This window comes from Pteropus medius, unplaced genomic scaffold (assembly GCF_902729225.1).
Source record: "Pteropus medius unplaced genomic scaffold, Ma_sr-lr_union100, whole genome shotgun sequence".
NCBI classification, from domain to species: Eukaryota; Metazoa; Chordata; class Mammalia; order Chiroptera; family Pteropodidae; genus Pteropus; species Pteropus medius.
This window is the reverse complement of record NW_024342648.1, coordinates 481,314-496,957: the sequence shown is the minus strand read 5'-3', so window position 1 is coordinate 496,957 and position 15,644 is coordinate 481,314. Positions and strand designations below refer to the sequence as shown.

The following is a 15,644-nucleotide window of genomic DNA, read 5'->3' as shown; positions in this document are numbered from 1 at the left end:
TCCATAGCTCCCCTCCCCCACTGCTGCACCTCAGACTCCCCCCACCCATGCTTGTCCTGTCCTGGGGGTGGGAGCTGAGAATTGTGGAGGGTTAACCCTTCACAGGCTGCCCATCGTCTCCTCTGCGTGGAGTGCCAATCTCAACCCTGAGCCCAGAAAAGACCCAAAGTCTCTGCCTCTCTTTATGTGACCTTCCTCGCGGCCTAGCCCTCTCTCGAACCTGAGCCTTCCCTCCTCCTTTCCCCTGCCCTGCCCTGCCTTGACCAGGAAGAGAATTGGGATCCACCTTGCTGGCCTCTCTGTCCCTTCTAGGTGCCCCCAAGTGGCCAAAGGAGACCGTAAAACCTGTCGAGGTAGAGGAAGGGGAGTCAGTGATTCTGCCTTGCCACCCTCCACCCAGCGCAGAGCCTCTCCGGATCTACTGGATGAACAGCAGTGGGTGCCCACGAGGGGCTGCTGCCTGGGGCGGGGGTGCCGGTGGGAATACCTTCCTCGAAGGAGGGCGCTGACCTCTGCCTCCTTGCCTTACCCCCGCAGAGATCTTGCACATAAAACAGGACGAGCGGGTGACGATGGGCCAGAATGGCAACCTCTACTTTGCCAACGTGCTCACCTCGGACAATCACTCAGACTACATCTGCCATGCCCACTTCCCTGGCACTCGGACCATCATTCAAAAGGAACCCATTGACCTCCGGGTCAAGGCCAGTGAGTCCCAAAGGCTCTGACACACCCCCACTCCTCTCTCACCCTCAGGCCTGGCTTGTCCCCTAGATAGAAGACTTTGTTCTTCCTCGAGGACAGCTCGGCTCCCATCTTGACCCTGTCTAGACCCCTTCCTGGGTGGCAAGAGCAGAGTGGGGTCCTCCCTTTAGCAGACGAGGAAACCGAGACCCCAGGGGCTCGCCGGGGTGTCCAGAGTCACCCAGTCCCTGTTCCTCACAGCCAACAGCATGATCGACAGGAAGCCACGCCTGCTCTTTCCCACCAATGCCAGCAGCCACCTGGTGGCCCTGCAGGGGCAGCCGTTGGTCCTGGAGTGCATCGCTGAGGGCTTGTGAGTCTAGATTCTCTGGGTAGGGGTGGGCGGGGCCTCTGTCAAGGGCGCAGAGCTCAGCAGCCCTGTCTTCTCTCCCCTCTGCTCTCCTACTTGGCCTCCCTGCGCCGGGCAGCCCCACGCCCACCATCAAGTGGCTTCGCCCAAGTGGCCACATGCCAGCCGACCGAGTCACCTACCAGAACCACAACAAGACCCTGCACCTGCTGGATATGGGCGAAGAGGACGACGGCGAGTACCGCTGCCTGGCTGAGAACTCACTAGGCAGTGACCGGCACACTTACTACGTCACCGTGGAGGGTATGGTATCTCTGCTGGGCACAACCCCTGCCCTGTTGCAAGGCTCCCCGGAGCGACCTCCGGGCGTGGCGATCTGCGATGCACACTGTCATGGGGGTGCGGGGGGCATCTGGGCCAGGGGCGAAAGCTGGCTGCAGGCTGCAGGCTCAGGGCAGCTCCCCCCTTCCTCGCAGCTGCCCCGTACTGGCTGCACAAGCCCCAGAGCCATCTGTATGGGCCAGGGGAAACTGCCCGCCTGGACTGCCAAGTGCAGGGCAGGCCCAAACCAGAAGTCACCTGGAGAATCAATGGGATCCCTGTGGAGGGTAAGAGGCCCTTGGGCAGGGGCAGGGAGCATGGGAAGCTCTGGGGATGGCGGAGGAGGAAGAAGAGGGTGAGGAGAGGCCTCAGCACGGCTCCCTACATTGTCCTGGCCCTCGGGCCCGCCTGCTGCATGCACAGAGCTGGGCAAGGACCAGAAGTACCGGATCCAGCATGGAGCCCTGACCCTGAGCAATGTGCAGCCCAGCGACACGATGGTCACCCAGTGCGAGGCCCGCAACCGGCATGGGGTCCTGCTGGCCAATGCCTACATCTATATTGTCCGTGAGTGCCAGGCAGCTGGGCCTGCCGTCCCTGCCCTCTGTGCCTCGTAACCCCCAACCTGTCCCTGCCGCCCACCAAGCCGACTCAGCCAGCAGCTGGTTTGTCTACCTTGGCTGCCTTTCTGATCTCCGGGGCCCTTCACCCCATCTCTCGCCCATCTTCACAACAACAGGGCAGGGGGTGTGGAGGAGGGGCAGGGTCTTGTCACCATTTACAGACGAAAGAGCCTCAGAGAGTGGTCTGGCCCATCCCGTGTCACTAAGTCACTAAAGTGGAGGCTCACCTTGGCCAGGGTGTGCCAAAGGTCAGCCTGGCGGCTCCTCTCTTGGAGCCTCAGGGAAGATGGGGGGGCTTGGCTAGGAAGGCTTTCAGGAAGGGGTAGAATGTCAGTGATGCCCCAAAGAATTGGTCGAACTTGGGGGGCTGGGATGGGAGGCACATTCGAGGCAGAGGGGATGGCATGTCGGAAGGCAGAGAGAGGCTCAGGCTGGCAAGGGCCAGAGGTAGGCGCAGGGAAGCAAGATGGACAGGAGTCCCCTGCGGAGCCCTGGATCTTCCCCTTGGCGCTGTCTCCTGTGACTCCTCCTCCAGAGCTACCAGCCAAGATCCTGACCCCAGACAATGAGACCTACTTGGCGGTCGAGGGCAGCACTGCCTACCTTCTGTGCAAGGCCTTCGGAGCCCCTGTGCCCGGCGTCCAGTGGTGAGCGCCCACTCCGGCAGGGGTGGTCTAAGCCATCTTCTGGCCCAGGGAGCCAGGGAGGGCAGGGGAGCGCGCTGGTGGAGTGTGAGCCAAGCCCGCCCTGCCTTGTGCCAGGCTGGACAAGGAAGGAAAGACCGTGCTGCAGGACGAACGCTTCTTCCCCTACACCAATGGGACCCTGGGCATCCGGGACCTCCAGGCCAATGACACCGGACACTACTACTGCCAGGCTGCTAATGACCAAAACAACGTAACCATTGTGGCGAACCTGCAGGTCAAAGGTCAGGTGACACCCCCCCCCACCGCCGCCCATGCGATCAGCAGCACCTCCGGGAGGGATGGTCACGGTCTCTGGAGGACACCAGAGTGACTGTCTCTTCCCATCATTGCCCTCAGATGCCACTCAGATCACACAGGGGCCCCAGAACGCAATCGAGAAGAAAGGCTCAAGAGTGACATTCACGTGCCAGGCCTCCTTTGACCCCTCCTTGCAGCGCAGCATCACCTGGCGCAGGGATGGCCGAAACCTCCAGGAGCTTGGGGATAGTGACAAGTGCGAGCCCAGCCCCAACCTGGCCTCAGTGGAAGCGGGCAGAGTGGGAAAAGCAGAATGTCCGGGCCTCCTGGCCTTATCCATGGGGGGAGTGCCCCTGCTTTGAGGGAGAAGGTTCCGGAAGAAGAAGGAGGGGAGGGGAGCAGAGGGTGGGAAGTGGTGGATCTCCCGAGAGCCCAAGGATGAGCGTCCCCTTTCCCTTCCCACCAGGTACTTCATAGAGGACGGGCGCCTGGTCATTCACAGCTTGGACTACAGTGACCAAGGCAACTACAGCTGTGTGGCCAGCACCAAGCTGGATGTGGTGGAGAGCAAGGCGGAGCTCCTGGTGGTGGGTGAGTCCTAGGCTGATATCAGGCTCATGGCCTGGAGACACGGGGGGCACAGGCCTTGGGGCCCAGGGGCCCAGGCTCACATTACAGGGCCCTTTTGAGCTGGGAGGTGGGGCATCCAGCTCAAGAGCCAGCCCCAGAACCTACCCTCTATGGCCCTCAGGGAGCCCTGGGCCAGTGCCTCAGTTGGAGCTGTCCGGTCGTCACCTGCTGAAGCAGAGCCAGGTGCACCTGTCTTGGAGTCCCGCTGATGACCACAACTCCCCCATTGAGAGTAAGAGGCCTGGGCATGACGCCACTCACCTCCCCCACTGCCCCTTCTGCCAGCCCTCCCTCCTCCCAGGGCCCTGGCTCCATGACCGCCACCTCACTGGGGCTCACGGTTCCTCATGCGAGTCCGAGAATGCCAGTCGCCTTGGGCACCTCAGGGAAAGCCAGGCTTGTACCCTCATCACCTCTCCCCCATACCACACGCTGATCACTCCATCGTCGATTCATTTCTCGGCAGAGTATGACATTGAATTTGAAGACAAGGAGATGGCACCTGAGAAATGGTACAGTCTGGGCAAGGTGCCTGGAAACCAGACCTCCACCACCCTCAAGCTCTCACCCTATGTCCACTACACCTTTAGAGTTACTGCCATCAACAAATACGGCCCCGGGGAGCCCAGCCCGGCTTCTGAGACTGTGGTCACACCTGAGGCAGGTGAGTCACCTGGGCGGGAGCCTTAGACGGCAGGGTCCCCAGACTTCCCAGGCTCTGCAAGGAGGGCCCGCAGAGGTGACTGCGCCCAAGCTCCTCTGTTTTCAGGTTTCCAGAGGGAGCTGAGGGGCAGGGTTCCCTCGGGGTTATCGGCTCCTGGCTTCCAGGGCCAGAAGGGGCCATTCTTTCCATCATCCTCAGCCTTCACTGCCTCAGCAGGAGCCCAAAGCATTGATGAGTTAACAATACATTACTTTCCAGCCCCGGAGAAGAACCCCGTGGACGTGAGGGGGGAAGGCAATGAGACCAACAACATGGTCATCACTTGGAAGGTAAGGGGACATCAGGCCAAGACCCAGGTGTTCGCTGTTCCCCCTGACTGCTAAGGATCAGAGGATGACAGGACATGAGGCTGGGTCACCAGGGGACGGGGGCGGCAGGTCCCAGCGGGGGTGCTCTTGGTCAGCCAGCTCCTCTTCCGCTTGCCCCCTCCAGCCGCTCAGGTGGATGGACTGGAATGCCCCCCATGTTCAGTATCGCGTGCAGTGGCGCCCTCAGGGGCTGCGGGGCGCCTGGCAGGAACAGATCGTGAATGACCCCTTCCTAGTGGTGTCCAACACGTCCACCTTTGTACCCTATGAGATCAAGGTCCAGGCCATCAACAGCCAGGGCAAAGGCCCCGAGCCCCAGGTCACCGTTGGCTACTCTGGAGAAGACTGTAAGTAGCGGTCGCAGAGCCCACATGCGCCTGCGCAGCCCGCTCCCCTCTTAGCGTGCGCCCGGCCCCTGTCTCTCCACAGTGCATTTCTTAGGACTAAGGATATTGTCTTACATAACCAAAGTGCCAAAGTCCAGAAACTTAACATCGACACGATGCATTCCTCTGGTTGGCAGCTGATGTTCTAATTGTGCCAACCAATGCTGTCTTCCCCGAGTCCAGGATCCTGCATCCGGTCTGGTTGTCCTGCCGCCTTCCTCTCCTTGATTCTAGAACACTACCGGATGTTCCTTTTGATCACCCTTTCAAGATCTTTTCTGGTTACTCCTCCCTGTACTTCTTACTTTCTGCCTTGCAACTAATAAACACTCTGTAGGGAGAGACCCTGAGGCCAGCAAATGCCCTGCCCCTCAAATTCAATCCATCTTCCCCCGAGGGAGGGTTCTGGGCTGGCCTCGAGATGCCATAGGCCTTCATCCATGTCCCTGGCTGTTTCCAGACCCCCAGGCAAGCCCTCAGCTGGAAGACGTCAAGATCCTCAACTCAAGCACCGTGCTGGTCAAGTGGTGGCCCTTGGACCCAGCCCAGGTCAAGGGTCACCTCCGCGGATATAATGTAAGGATCCAAGGTGTGGAAACTGGGTGGGGGGTGCCCAGCATGAGGTGTGAGGGTACCAGGAGTGAGAGGATTGGGCGCAGGCCTCTGTCACCTGCCAGCTGCTCTTCCGGAAGTCCTTGGGTTGAGAGGAAAGGGTTCTTATCGAGAGCAGGGGGTGGCATGCGCCGGGCGGTTACTGCTGGATGACTTCTGCCCCTACGGGGTCCTTGGTCCACCTGCAGGTGACATACTGGTGGGAGGGCAGTCAGAGGAAGCACAGCAAGAGGCATGTCCACAAAGGCCACGTGGTGGTGCCTGCCAACACCACCAGCACCATCCTGGGAGGCCTGCGGCCCTACAGCTCCTACCATCTGGAGGTGCAGGCTTTTAATGGCCGGGGCCTGGGACCCGCCAGCAAGATGACCTTCAGCACCCCAGAGGGCGGTAAGCCTTGCAGCCCGTGTTCGCGGCCTCGCCCCTCCTCCCCGCCCCGGCTCGAGCCTGGGCGAGGCCCCGCTGCTCGTGTCTGTGCCCCGCAGTGCCCGGCCACCCTGAGGCATTGCACCTGGAGTGCCAGTCGAACACCAGTCTGCTGCTGCACTGGCAGCCTCCGCTCAGTCACAATGGCGTGCTCACTGGCTACGTGCTCTCCTACCACTCACGTACGTGCGTTGTGGGCCCACAGCCCTGGTCCAGCCTGGCGAGGAGATGGAGGGGGGCTGGGGTCCAGCTGAGCCGGCTGCCGAAGCCAACTCCCCTCCTGTCCTTGCAGTGGATGATGGGGTCATGGAGCAGTTGTCCTTCAACCTTTCGGACCCTGAGCTGCGGATGCACAACCTGACCAACCTCAGCCCCCACCTGAGGTACCGCTTCCAGCTTCAGGCCACCACTAAGGAGGGCCCTGGTGAGGCCATTGTGCAAGAAGGAGGCACGATGGCCTTATCTGGTAAGCCGGAAGGGCTGAGGAGGCCCCGCTGGGCAGCCAGGCCCAGCGGCGTGGGCCTTGAGCCGCCACGAGGTCCCACAGCCTCCTCTCACTCCCCAGGGACCCTGGATTTTGGCAATATCTCGGCCATGGCTGGAGAGAATTACAGCGTGGTCTCCTGGGTCCCCAAGGAGGGCCAGTGCAACTTTGGGTTCCAGATCTCGTTCAAAGCCCGGGGAGGTGAGCATAAGTGGGGCCTCTGGGTGCGGAAGGGGCTCTGGGTCCTGAGGGTCTGGGCTTGGTGTGGAGCCAGGGCGCTGGCTGGCACTCCCTCCCAGCCCGGCCGCCCTCTCGCCCCTGCAGAAGAGAAGATGGGTGCTTATCTACCGCCACAGTACGTCAGCTACAACCAGAGGTCCTACACGCAGTGGGACTTGCAGCCTGATACCGACTACGACATCTGTCTACTCAAGAACACGGTGCTCCTACACCAGATGGCTGTGAAGACGAACGGCACTGGTGAGGCCCCGTGCCACGGCTCCTCTCCTCCTCCCAGAACCTGGGTACCCCTTGGCCCATGACAGAGAAGTCTAGGCTCCTGAAATGATTCGTCTTAGAACCCTCCTATGTTAACTGTTTCTAAGGCAGTCATTTTCTCAGAAGGTCCTCCTCCCTGTCCTTTGCTCCCCGGAGAATCCCCCCACCAAGCATCACTTGCAGGCACACCTCAGCCCCTGGCCACTGCCCGTGGACCCTCTGGTGCCTGGCCCTCATCCTGCCCCTGCCCAGTCTCTGGAGACAGAGGGTCCCAGTGAGGCTCGCACACAAGGCCATGAACCTGAGACGTGGGTTAGGGCGGAGGGTCTGCAGTGCCCGGAGGTTCTGTCTCATCCTAGCCTGGCCTCTCTCCCTCAGGCCGAATGAGACTCCCTCCTCCTGGCTTTGCCACTGAGGGCTGGTTTATCGGCTTCATCAGCGCCATCATTCTCTTGCTCCTCATCTTGCTCATCCTCTGCTTTATCAAGCGCAGCAAGGGTGGCAAGTACTCAGGTAACGCTGCCCTGGGCCACTGTTCATCCCTTCCGCAAGTGCTTGTTGGTCCCTGAGCCCCCGGCAGGACAGCATGGGCATGTTGGGGGCAGACAGGGGCCCAGAGCAAGTGGCAGCCAGGCCCACGTGGGGTGAGCGGTACACCCTTGAATGCTTACTGGCTTCTGAGAGCTGCCAAGACATTGCTGGATGGAGGCTCTGAGTGCAGAGGGAGAACCTCACTCGTGTCCCCCGCCTGGGGATGGGGCCCAGTGTCCAGGAACAGGCTGGGGCGGGAGAAGAAGCTTGGCCCTCTCTGTGTGTCTCCAGTGAAGGATAAAGAGGACACCCAGGTGGACTCCGAGGCCCGGCCGATGAAGGACGAGACCTTTGGCGAGTACAGGTGAGCTGGGGGCAGGAGCCTTGCCGGCCGGCCTCCCAGTACAATCCTTGCTTTCATATCTGACCCTGTCTCTTTCTCTTCTCTGTGCTGCTGGGTGATGTCAGGTCCCTGGAGAGGTAAGGCAGGGGTGCATGGGAAAACACTGTCAGACCCTGATGGCAGGGACCCTCCTGTGGACAGCGTGTGCTTGGGAGTTACACTGGTCCCCGCTTGCCAGGCTCTGGGCTCCCCCAGCCCTCTGGTCTAGTAGCTCACTGTTTTAAGGACAAACCAATACCCCCGACTCCTCCTCCACGCACTGACGCCAGCTTCCAGGCCTACCTGTCACCCTCTCAGCTCCCCCCCTCTCAGCTCTGCAAGGGCTGACAGCTGGATAGGTGCCCCTGTCTGGCTCGCCTACAGACAAGGAGCCAGGCCCCCCGAACCCCCAGGCTGAGTGCCCACTTGTTCCTTCACATCCACCGGGATCCTGCGTATGCCCAAACCTTGTCCCTCTGGTGGCGTGCATGCCACTTTCCCTCCTGGTGCGTGTCAAAGATGAGAACCTCTTCCCCATTGCATTGAAAATAAATGGAAGGAAGGCAGGACCCGGGCCACTGGGACCACACCATGCTCCCCAGCCAGGCCTCTTCCCTCAGGTTAGCACCTGCCAGCTCCTGCTGGGCTCCACTGGGCAGCCAACCACTCTCCCGTCCTCTGCCCCTGCAGTGACAACGAGGAGAAGGCCTTCGGCAGCAGCCAGCCATCCCTCAATGGAGACATCAAGCCCCTGGGCAGCGACGACAGCCTGGCTGACTATGGGGGCAGCGTGGACGTCCAGTTCAACGAGGACGGCTCTTTCATTGGCCAGTACAGTGGCAAGAAGGAGAAGGAGGCGGCAGGAGGCAACGACAGCTCAGGGGCTGCCTCCCCCATCAACCCTGCAGGGACCCTGGAGTAGTGGGGTCCGGCCAGGCAAGGCAGGCAGGGTGCAGCCTGGGGCTGGGCCGCAGGGGAGTCAGAGGCCAGGACCCCCATGCCCGATGCCCGCTCTGGGTCCCTGACCTTGGGACTGAGGCCCCTCCCTGCCTCCACCAGGCCGCGCCCCACCCTCTGGCCCTGGGCCCATGGGAGGCTTGAGTCGGGATCAGAGGAGAGAAGCTCACTGCCTAATCCCCTTCTGACTACCCGGTTCCCATTTTATTGCCAAAACCCAGCTGTACCCCTTCTTGGGCACACACTGCTTTGCTCTAGTTCGGGGGCCAGCCAATCACTCACATCAGGAGCCTTCAGGTGCTGCCTCACCAGCCTTTGCACAGAGAGGCCGGGGAAATGGGAGGCTGGAGAGGTGGGTGGAAGTGGGGACGGCCCCCAGAGGGGTTCTCTTCTCAGATGTCAGCCATGCAGCTCCCTCTCCCCTCAGGACCAGGGGCGGCACCTTCACCCCCAGCTACTCTCCGGCCGGCCTGGCTGGAACCGGGAATGGAACGCCGGGTCCCCACCATCTGCTCCCTTTTCTTTGCCATCTCTGCTCCAACCAGGTTGGGAGCTGGGCAAGCTGGCCACGGGTGCAGAGGAAGCCATCTGGAGAGCCCAGAGTCCCCACACGCCGGTAGCACCCCTCCTCCCGATGCCCACCCCACCTTGTGGCTGGCTTTCAGGAGCTCCATACACACGCTGCCTTTGGTACCCACCAGACAACATCCAAGTGGCCTCCATCACTGCCGGGGTGCAGGGTGGGCACACCTCCTCCCCACTGCTCCTGGCCCCGGCCTCTCCCAGCCGCCACCACCACACCCCAGGACTCCTTAGCCCGCCACCCCCAGTCTGAACAGTTTTCTTCCTCGGCCTTCCCCTCTGCCCACCTTGGGAATGTAAATACACCGTGACTTTGAAAGTTCCTACCCTTGCCCTTTCCCCATATGCCACTAGTGTGTAGGCAGATGTCTGAGTCTCTAGGTGGTTTCTAGGTTTTATAGCAATTAGCTTTGATGATCCCATCCCAGGAAAAATAAAAACAGACAAAAAAAAAAAGGAAAGATGGGTTCTCTCAGCTCTGCTGTGCTCCTGCCGGCAGCCCCTGTCTCCCTGTCTGCCTTTGCTTGGTCTGTGAATGAGCCCTCTACAAAAAAACAAAAGTATATATATATATGTACATAAATATCAGAATTATAACAGGCAAATAAAAACCTGGAAACGAAGAACCGTTGTCATTTCGCTGAGCACTTCCCCGGCCATGTCCCTTACTGGCTGCAGTAAGCCAGCTCCTATCCCCTCTGCTGGCCTCTGAAGAAGAAGCTCTAGGCTCTCTCCACCGCTGGGTCCCCCCTCATTCCTGCAGTGGGGGGCAGGCGTGGGAGCAGTGTGGCCAGGGCCCGGGAGCCTCTCTTCTGTCTGAAGTGACATAACCACCCTGTGCCCGCCTGGCTCCCTGTTTCAGCGCCCCGGTGGAGTACACCTCCCCAGTGCCCAGCCCTCCGAAGCAGTAAAACGCACTTTAAGTGAATGAGCACACACGAACCTCGAGCGGACCCACAGGGACAACCAGCCTGCCTTGGGAACTTCCCAGTCATTTCCTGGGCTCTCCCAGATGAGAGTCCCACGCCTTTCCCCCACCCCTGGCCTCTGCGCAGTCAGCAAGGGCCCTCGTTTCATCTTGAATTGAGTGAGTAGAAATCAGAAAAGAATTTCCCCAGCCCCTCGAATCCTTCACCCCAGCCCCTCCCCGAACGCTCTGTCCCCCCACGGGGTGGGCAGGCTGCAGTCCATCGAGGTCATCCCCTCCACCCCGGCACCTGGTCCCACTCCATGACCCACTCAAGGACTGTTTTCCTGTGTCTTCCTCCTCTTTCTGGACCTCTCATTTTTCTTTCTCTGTTGATCAGTCTTGAGGGCAGACGAACGAGCCGTAAGAGCTTCCATCACTAAAAACACCCGCTCCCGACCACGTCCTTCCTCCAGCTCTCGCCCCATTTCTCTGCTCTACTCCGCCCAATTTTTCTGCAAACCCCTTCGAGACTTGTCTACACTCATCATCCCTGCTTAATCCCCAGCTGTAGCCAGCATCTGCTTGTTGTCCCCAGTATAGGTCTTCTTGTTCTTACATAACAATAGCTGAAGATGTATTTCCCATCCTCCTTTGCACCTAGGTGGGGCCAGTGGAATGTGAGTGGAGGGGCAACCTCTGGGCTGTGCCCTTAAAGAAACAGAGCGTGCCTTTCCCTGTCCCACTCCATCTCCTCACCAGCGGGAAGACAGATGTGATAGTGGGGCCAGGAGGAGCCATCTCGGACCACTGAATGAAAGTTAGCTATTGAGGATGGCAGAGCAGCAACATAAAAGGACCTTGGGGTTCCGATGACGTGGAGCTGCCCTGTCTGCCCCGGGCTGCCTCCCTGGATGTTAAAATTAACGAATAGACGGCTTTTTTTTTTTTAGAGCAACTTCAGGTTACAGAAAAATTGGGCAGAGAATAGACGTTTCCCCTATAGAGTTCCTCGCTCCCTACCCTTAGCATTTTCCACTATCATTAACATCTGGCATTGGTGTGGGACATTTGTTACAACCGATGAGCCAATAGTGATAGGTTATTACTAACTACAGCTTACATTAGGATTCACTCTTGGGGTTGCATGTTCCCTGGATTTGGATAAATGTATCATGACACGGTGCACGCATCATTCAGAGTAATTTCACTGCCCTAAAAAATCCCTAAGAATGTCTTCATTGAACGTTAGCATACGCGAAATAAAGTGCGCACCTGAATTTTTTACCTGCACATCCACCACCACTCAGATCAAAGCTGTGGGACATTTGCATCACTGCAGAAAGCCCCGTCGTGCCTCCACCCGGCCAATACTTGTCTTGTGACACCATATTCATGTGACTGTGTCAATTCTTCTCTCCTGTTCATTGCTAAATACTACCCATAGTATGGATGCACCACAACCTATTAACCCATTTTCCCATTGATGGACATTTGGGTCGTTTCAGTTCTGTCTACTATGGAGAAAGTGGGTATATGCGGTCCTTTAGTCCTTTCTTGGACTTTGGGGTTACATGCCCTAGGAAGAGAGTTGCTGGGCCAGAAAGTGGGTGTACCGGTTATTAAATCGTACTGCCTCCTGAGTCCAACTCACTTTGCTGTCCTCTGCTTCCGATGCTGGAATGAGGACTCTGCAAATCACATTCGTGTTTTGCCAGCTGGCTCCGTCTGAGGTTCTGCTAACAGAGGGTGTTGGAGGGAGATTGCAAGGCTGGAGGAGGAAGGAGGGATGTGCTCCTTCCTGTAAGCATCACCCTAACAAAATATCTTCACCCTGGCAGCAAGCAGCTCATTTCCATGGCACCAACTGAATCCAATTTTCAGATTTCCCAACACTTACGAAAACAGTGTTATTGCATCCCAGCTCTGAGACACCAACAACAGCCAACCGGTGCCTCTCCTCCTCAGAGGTCTGGGTCCCAGGGCCACCACAGGGCTCTCTGCTGAGCTCAGAGATCCCAGCAGTAACTAGGCTCTGCCCCCAACGGAGACTGAGTTTCATCTGGAAGGGCCGCTCTCTTAAGTTACTAAGTTTGAGAAGTTACAGCCCCTTCCCTCTGTTCCAGCCTACGGGGTTCTGCTGTAATAAAAGACCATAAACCAAGTGGCTTAAACAACAGAAAAGTATCGTCTCCCAGTTCCAGAAGCCAGAAGTCCAGGATCAACGTGCGCTCAAGGTCACGCTCCCTCCGAAGCCACTAGGGAAGGGTCTGTCATCGTTTCCGCTTCCTGATGGGATCCATTCCGATCGAAAAGCTGATAATAGGAGTGGCGTCAGGTATCAGATCCCCAAAGAGGGCCTGTGGGGGTTGGTTTGTTCATTTACTTCTTCTGGCTTGAGAGCACCGTTAAGTTTCAGGACCCCACTTCTCCCCATCCAGTGCCCTGCCTTTCACGTGACAAATGTAGAAAGGCCGGGAATTCGACTGACATTGGGATTCTGTAACTCACAAGATTAAACATTGTGCCTGATTTTCTGCACTGTCAGCCCTATGGCTACAAAAAATAAGATAATTTTTAGGGCAGTCATGGAAGCTCTTTGCTTCCTTGCAAGGGGACACCTATTCTCCTCAAGACCCACTTCGAACATACCCCATGGCCATTAGACCTATAACTAGGGTCCAGTTTCAGCATGGTCCAAAGGGATAGCTACATGCTAAGACCCAGAAAGAAACAGCTTGTATAAGAATAGCAAAATTTTTTGCTAGTAATAGCAGGATTTTTTGCTAGTTAATACTGGTGGAATCTGGAGGAATCCGTATAGGAGTAGATTCTAAGGATGCTATGCCAAGGAGGTTAGAATGTAACATTGGGTTAGGCACAATTTATTGATGTGGGTGCATTCACTAAAGAATCTTCATTTAATGTTAGCCCGTGCAGCTGGACGGTACTCAAACTTAATTGGTTGGTTGACTCAAACTTGAACTCGACTATGGCCTAAATTCAATAATATCAAGATGCCAGAATGACCCCGGCTTTGGGAAAGAACCCAAAGGTTTAATTCCTAGCGGGCAACTACAGAGATTGTTGCCTTGAGCTTGAAAGTTGCAGTCATGGTGATATCTCTCATTTCCCCATTTGTCTATTTGACTGTGCGCAGAAGGTAGATGGATCTTGGAGAAAGACTGTGGATTAATGTAAGCTTAACCAGGCAGTGACTCCAAGTGCAGTTGCTGTCTCAAAGGTAGTATCTTTACTAAAGCAGAACATCACACCCCTGGGCCCCGCTATGCAGCTATTACCCTATCAAATATTTTACTCTATACCAATTTGCAAAGTCCACCAGAAGCACTCTGTTTTATTGGAAAGGCTAACAGTACAGCTTCCCGGTCTTGCCTAAGGGACATGTCATCTCTTCTTCTCTTTGACTGACATAATATAGTCCTTAGAGACTTTGTCCTACCATTCCTCACGATACCCACTGGTCCACTACACTGATGACATCATCCTGATGGAATCTGATGAGCAAGAAGCATAAAGTACTATAGGTGCCTTTGTAAGACATATGTAAACCAGAGGTAGGAGATATACCCCATGAAAATTTAGGAAAGTAAAACCTCAGTGGAGTTTCCAGGAGTTCAGTGTTCTGAAGCATGTAAAGATATCCTCTTCAAGGGGAAAGACAAGATGCTGCACCTTGCACAAGCCACCTCTAAAAATGATGTTTGGTGGACTCTTTTGGATTATGGAATTTATATCACACGTGTGTGTTACTTCGACCCATTTACCGTGTAACTCATAAGGCTGCCAGTTTTGTGTGGAGACCAGAACAAGAGATGTCTGTGCAGTGAGTCCAGACTGCAGCGCCAGCTACTCTTCCAATTGGGCCTTGTGATCCAGCAGATCCAATAACACTCAAGCGTCTGTGGAAAGTAGAGACACACTCTGTGGTGTCTCTGGCAAGGACAATCACTGTGCAGACCTGTGGGGGTTTGTAGAAAATCCACGCCTGCTTCTTCCAATAACCATTCTCCATTGACTTACTATCGGATGCTGGTAGAGACTGAATTCTTAAGACTATGGGTGACCACGTGACCTGAGTTATCCATCAGGAACTGAGTGTTCGACCTGTCAAGCCATAGGTTGGGCACGTGCTGCAATGCATCACAATGAATGAACGGGATTTTAGAGGTGGGAACCCAGAGCGTCTCAGAAAGCACAAAAAGTTGCACGAGCAAGTGCTCTGATTCCTTTGACACCAAGTCCTGCAGCATGGCCTCCTCTCCCTCAACCATGTCCGTGCTTCCTGGAATGTTTTGTAAGACCAGTTGACTGAGGAGGAAGTAACTCAAGCCTGGTTTGTAGATAATTCTGCACAATCTACCGGAAGTAGGTGGTTCAGCATTACAGTGCCACTGATGGGTGACCCCGAAGACTGTGGCAAAGGAAAATTCTCCAAGTAGGCAGAACCTTGAGCAGTACAGCTGACTGTCTATTCTTTAAAAAAATTTCCAGTTTTATTGAGATGTAATTGACATATACCACAATCGTGTAAGTTTAAGGTGTACGACGTGATATTTGGTACATGTATACGTCGTGACATGTTTACCTCAGTAAGGTTAGCTACCACATCCCACACCTCACAGAATTACCATTTTGTTGTTGGTGATGGTGAAAACATTTAAAATCTACTCTCATAGCAACTTGCAAATATACAATACAGTATTGTTAACCACAGTCGCCGTGCTCTATGTTAGATCCCCAGAACCTATTCATCTTATAACTGAAAGTTTGTCCCCTTTGACCAATATCTCCCCATCTCCCCTGGCAACCACCATTCTCCTCTCTGCTTCTATGAGTACAATGTTTTTAGATTCCACATGTAAGTGAGATCATGCAGCATTTGTCTCTCCGTGACTGATTTATTTCATTTAACAGCATAGTGCCCTCAAGGTCCATCCATATTGTCACAAATGGCAAGATTTCCTTCTTTTTATGGTTGAATAATATTCTATTATGTACACGCACTACATTTTCTTTATCTATTCATCCATTAACGAACACTTACGTTGTTTCTACGTCTTGGCTGTTGTAAATAACACTGCAATGAACATGAGGGAGCAGGTTTCTTTTAAATATCCTGTTTTCATTTCCTTTGGATATATTCTCAGAAGCGGGATTGCTGAATCATACGGTGGTTTTATTTCTAATTTTCTGAGGAACCTCCATACTGTTTTCCATAGTGGATGCACCAATTTACATTCCCATCAACGGT

General features: G+C 55.8%; 1 protein-coding gene across 1 annotated transcript in view; it reads left to right on the top strand.

The window, feature by feature from the left end:
* The window catches only part of L1CAM (L1 cell adhesion molecule), a 27,882-nt gene extending 18,674 nt beyond the window's left edge, over window positions 1-9,208 (top strand). The window contains exons 2-24 of the mRNA XM_039867030.1: window positions 268-435; window positions 538-708; window positions 946-1,057; window positions 1,173-1,357; window positions 1,531-1,662; window positions 1,799-1,942; window positions 2,534-2,645; window positions 2,760-2,926; window positions 3,042-3,198; window positions 3,409-3,533; window positions 3,694-3,804; window positions 4,039-4,236; window positions 4,495-4,565; window positions 4,729-4,951; window positions 5,451-5,566; window positions 5,791-5,992; window positions 6,088-6,210; window positions 6,321-6,494; window positions 6,594-6,713; window positions 6,837-6,992; window positions 7,389-7,523; window positions 7,833-7,905; window positions 8,614-9,208. Of these exons, the coding sequence (XP_039722964.1) occupies window positions 268-435; window positions 538-708; window positions 946-1,057; window positions 1,173-1,357; window positions 1,531-1,662; window positions 1,799-1,942; window positions 2,534-2,645; window positions 2,760-2,926; window positions 3,042-3,198; window positions 3,409-3,533; window positions 3,694-3,804; window positions 4,039-4,236; window positions 4,495-4,565; window positions 4,729-4,951; window positions 5,451-5,566; window positions 5,791-5,992; window positions 6,088-6,210; window positions 6,321-6,494; window positions 6,594-6,713; window positions 6,837-6,992; window positions 7,389-7,523; window positions 7,833-7,905; window positions 8,614-8,845 (3,407 nt within the window). The 3' untranslated portion in view covers window positions 8,846-9,208. The remainder of the gene's footprint in view (window positions 1-267; window positions 436-537; window positions 709-945; window positions 1,058-1,172; window positions 1,358-1,530; window positions 1,663-1,798; window positions 1,943-2,533; window positions 2,646-2,759; window positions 2,927-3,041; window positions 3,199-3,408; window positions 3,534-3,693; window positions 3,805-4,038; window positions 4,237-4,494; window positions 4,566-4,728; window positions 4,952-5,450; window positions 5,567-5,790; window positions 5,993-6,087; window positions 6,211-6,320; window positions 6,495-6,593; window positions 6,714-6,836; window positions 6,993-7,388; window positions 7,524-7,832; window positions 7,906-8,613) is intronic.
* The last annotated feature ends 6,436 nt before the right edge of the window (window positions 9,209-15,644 follow it).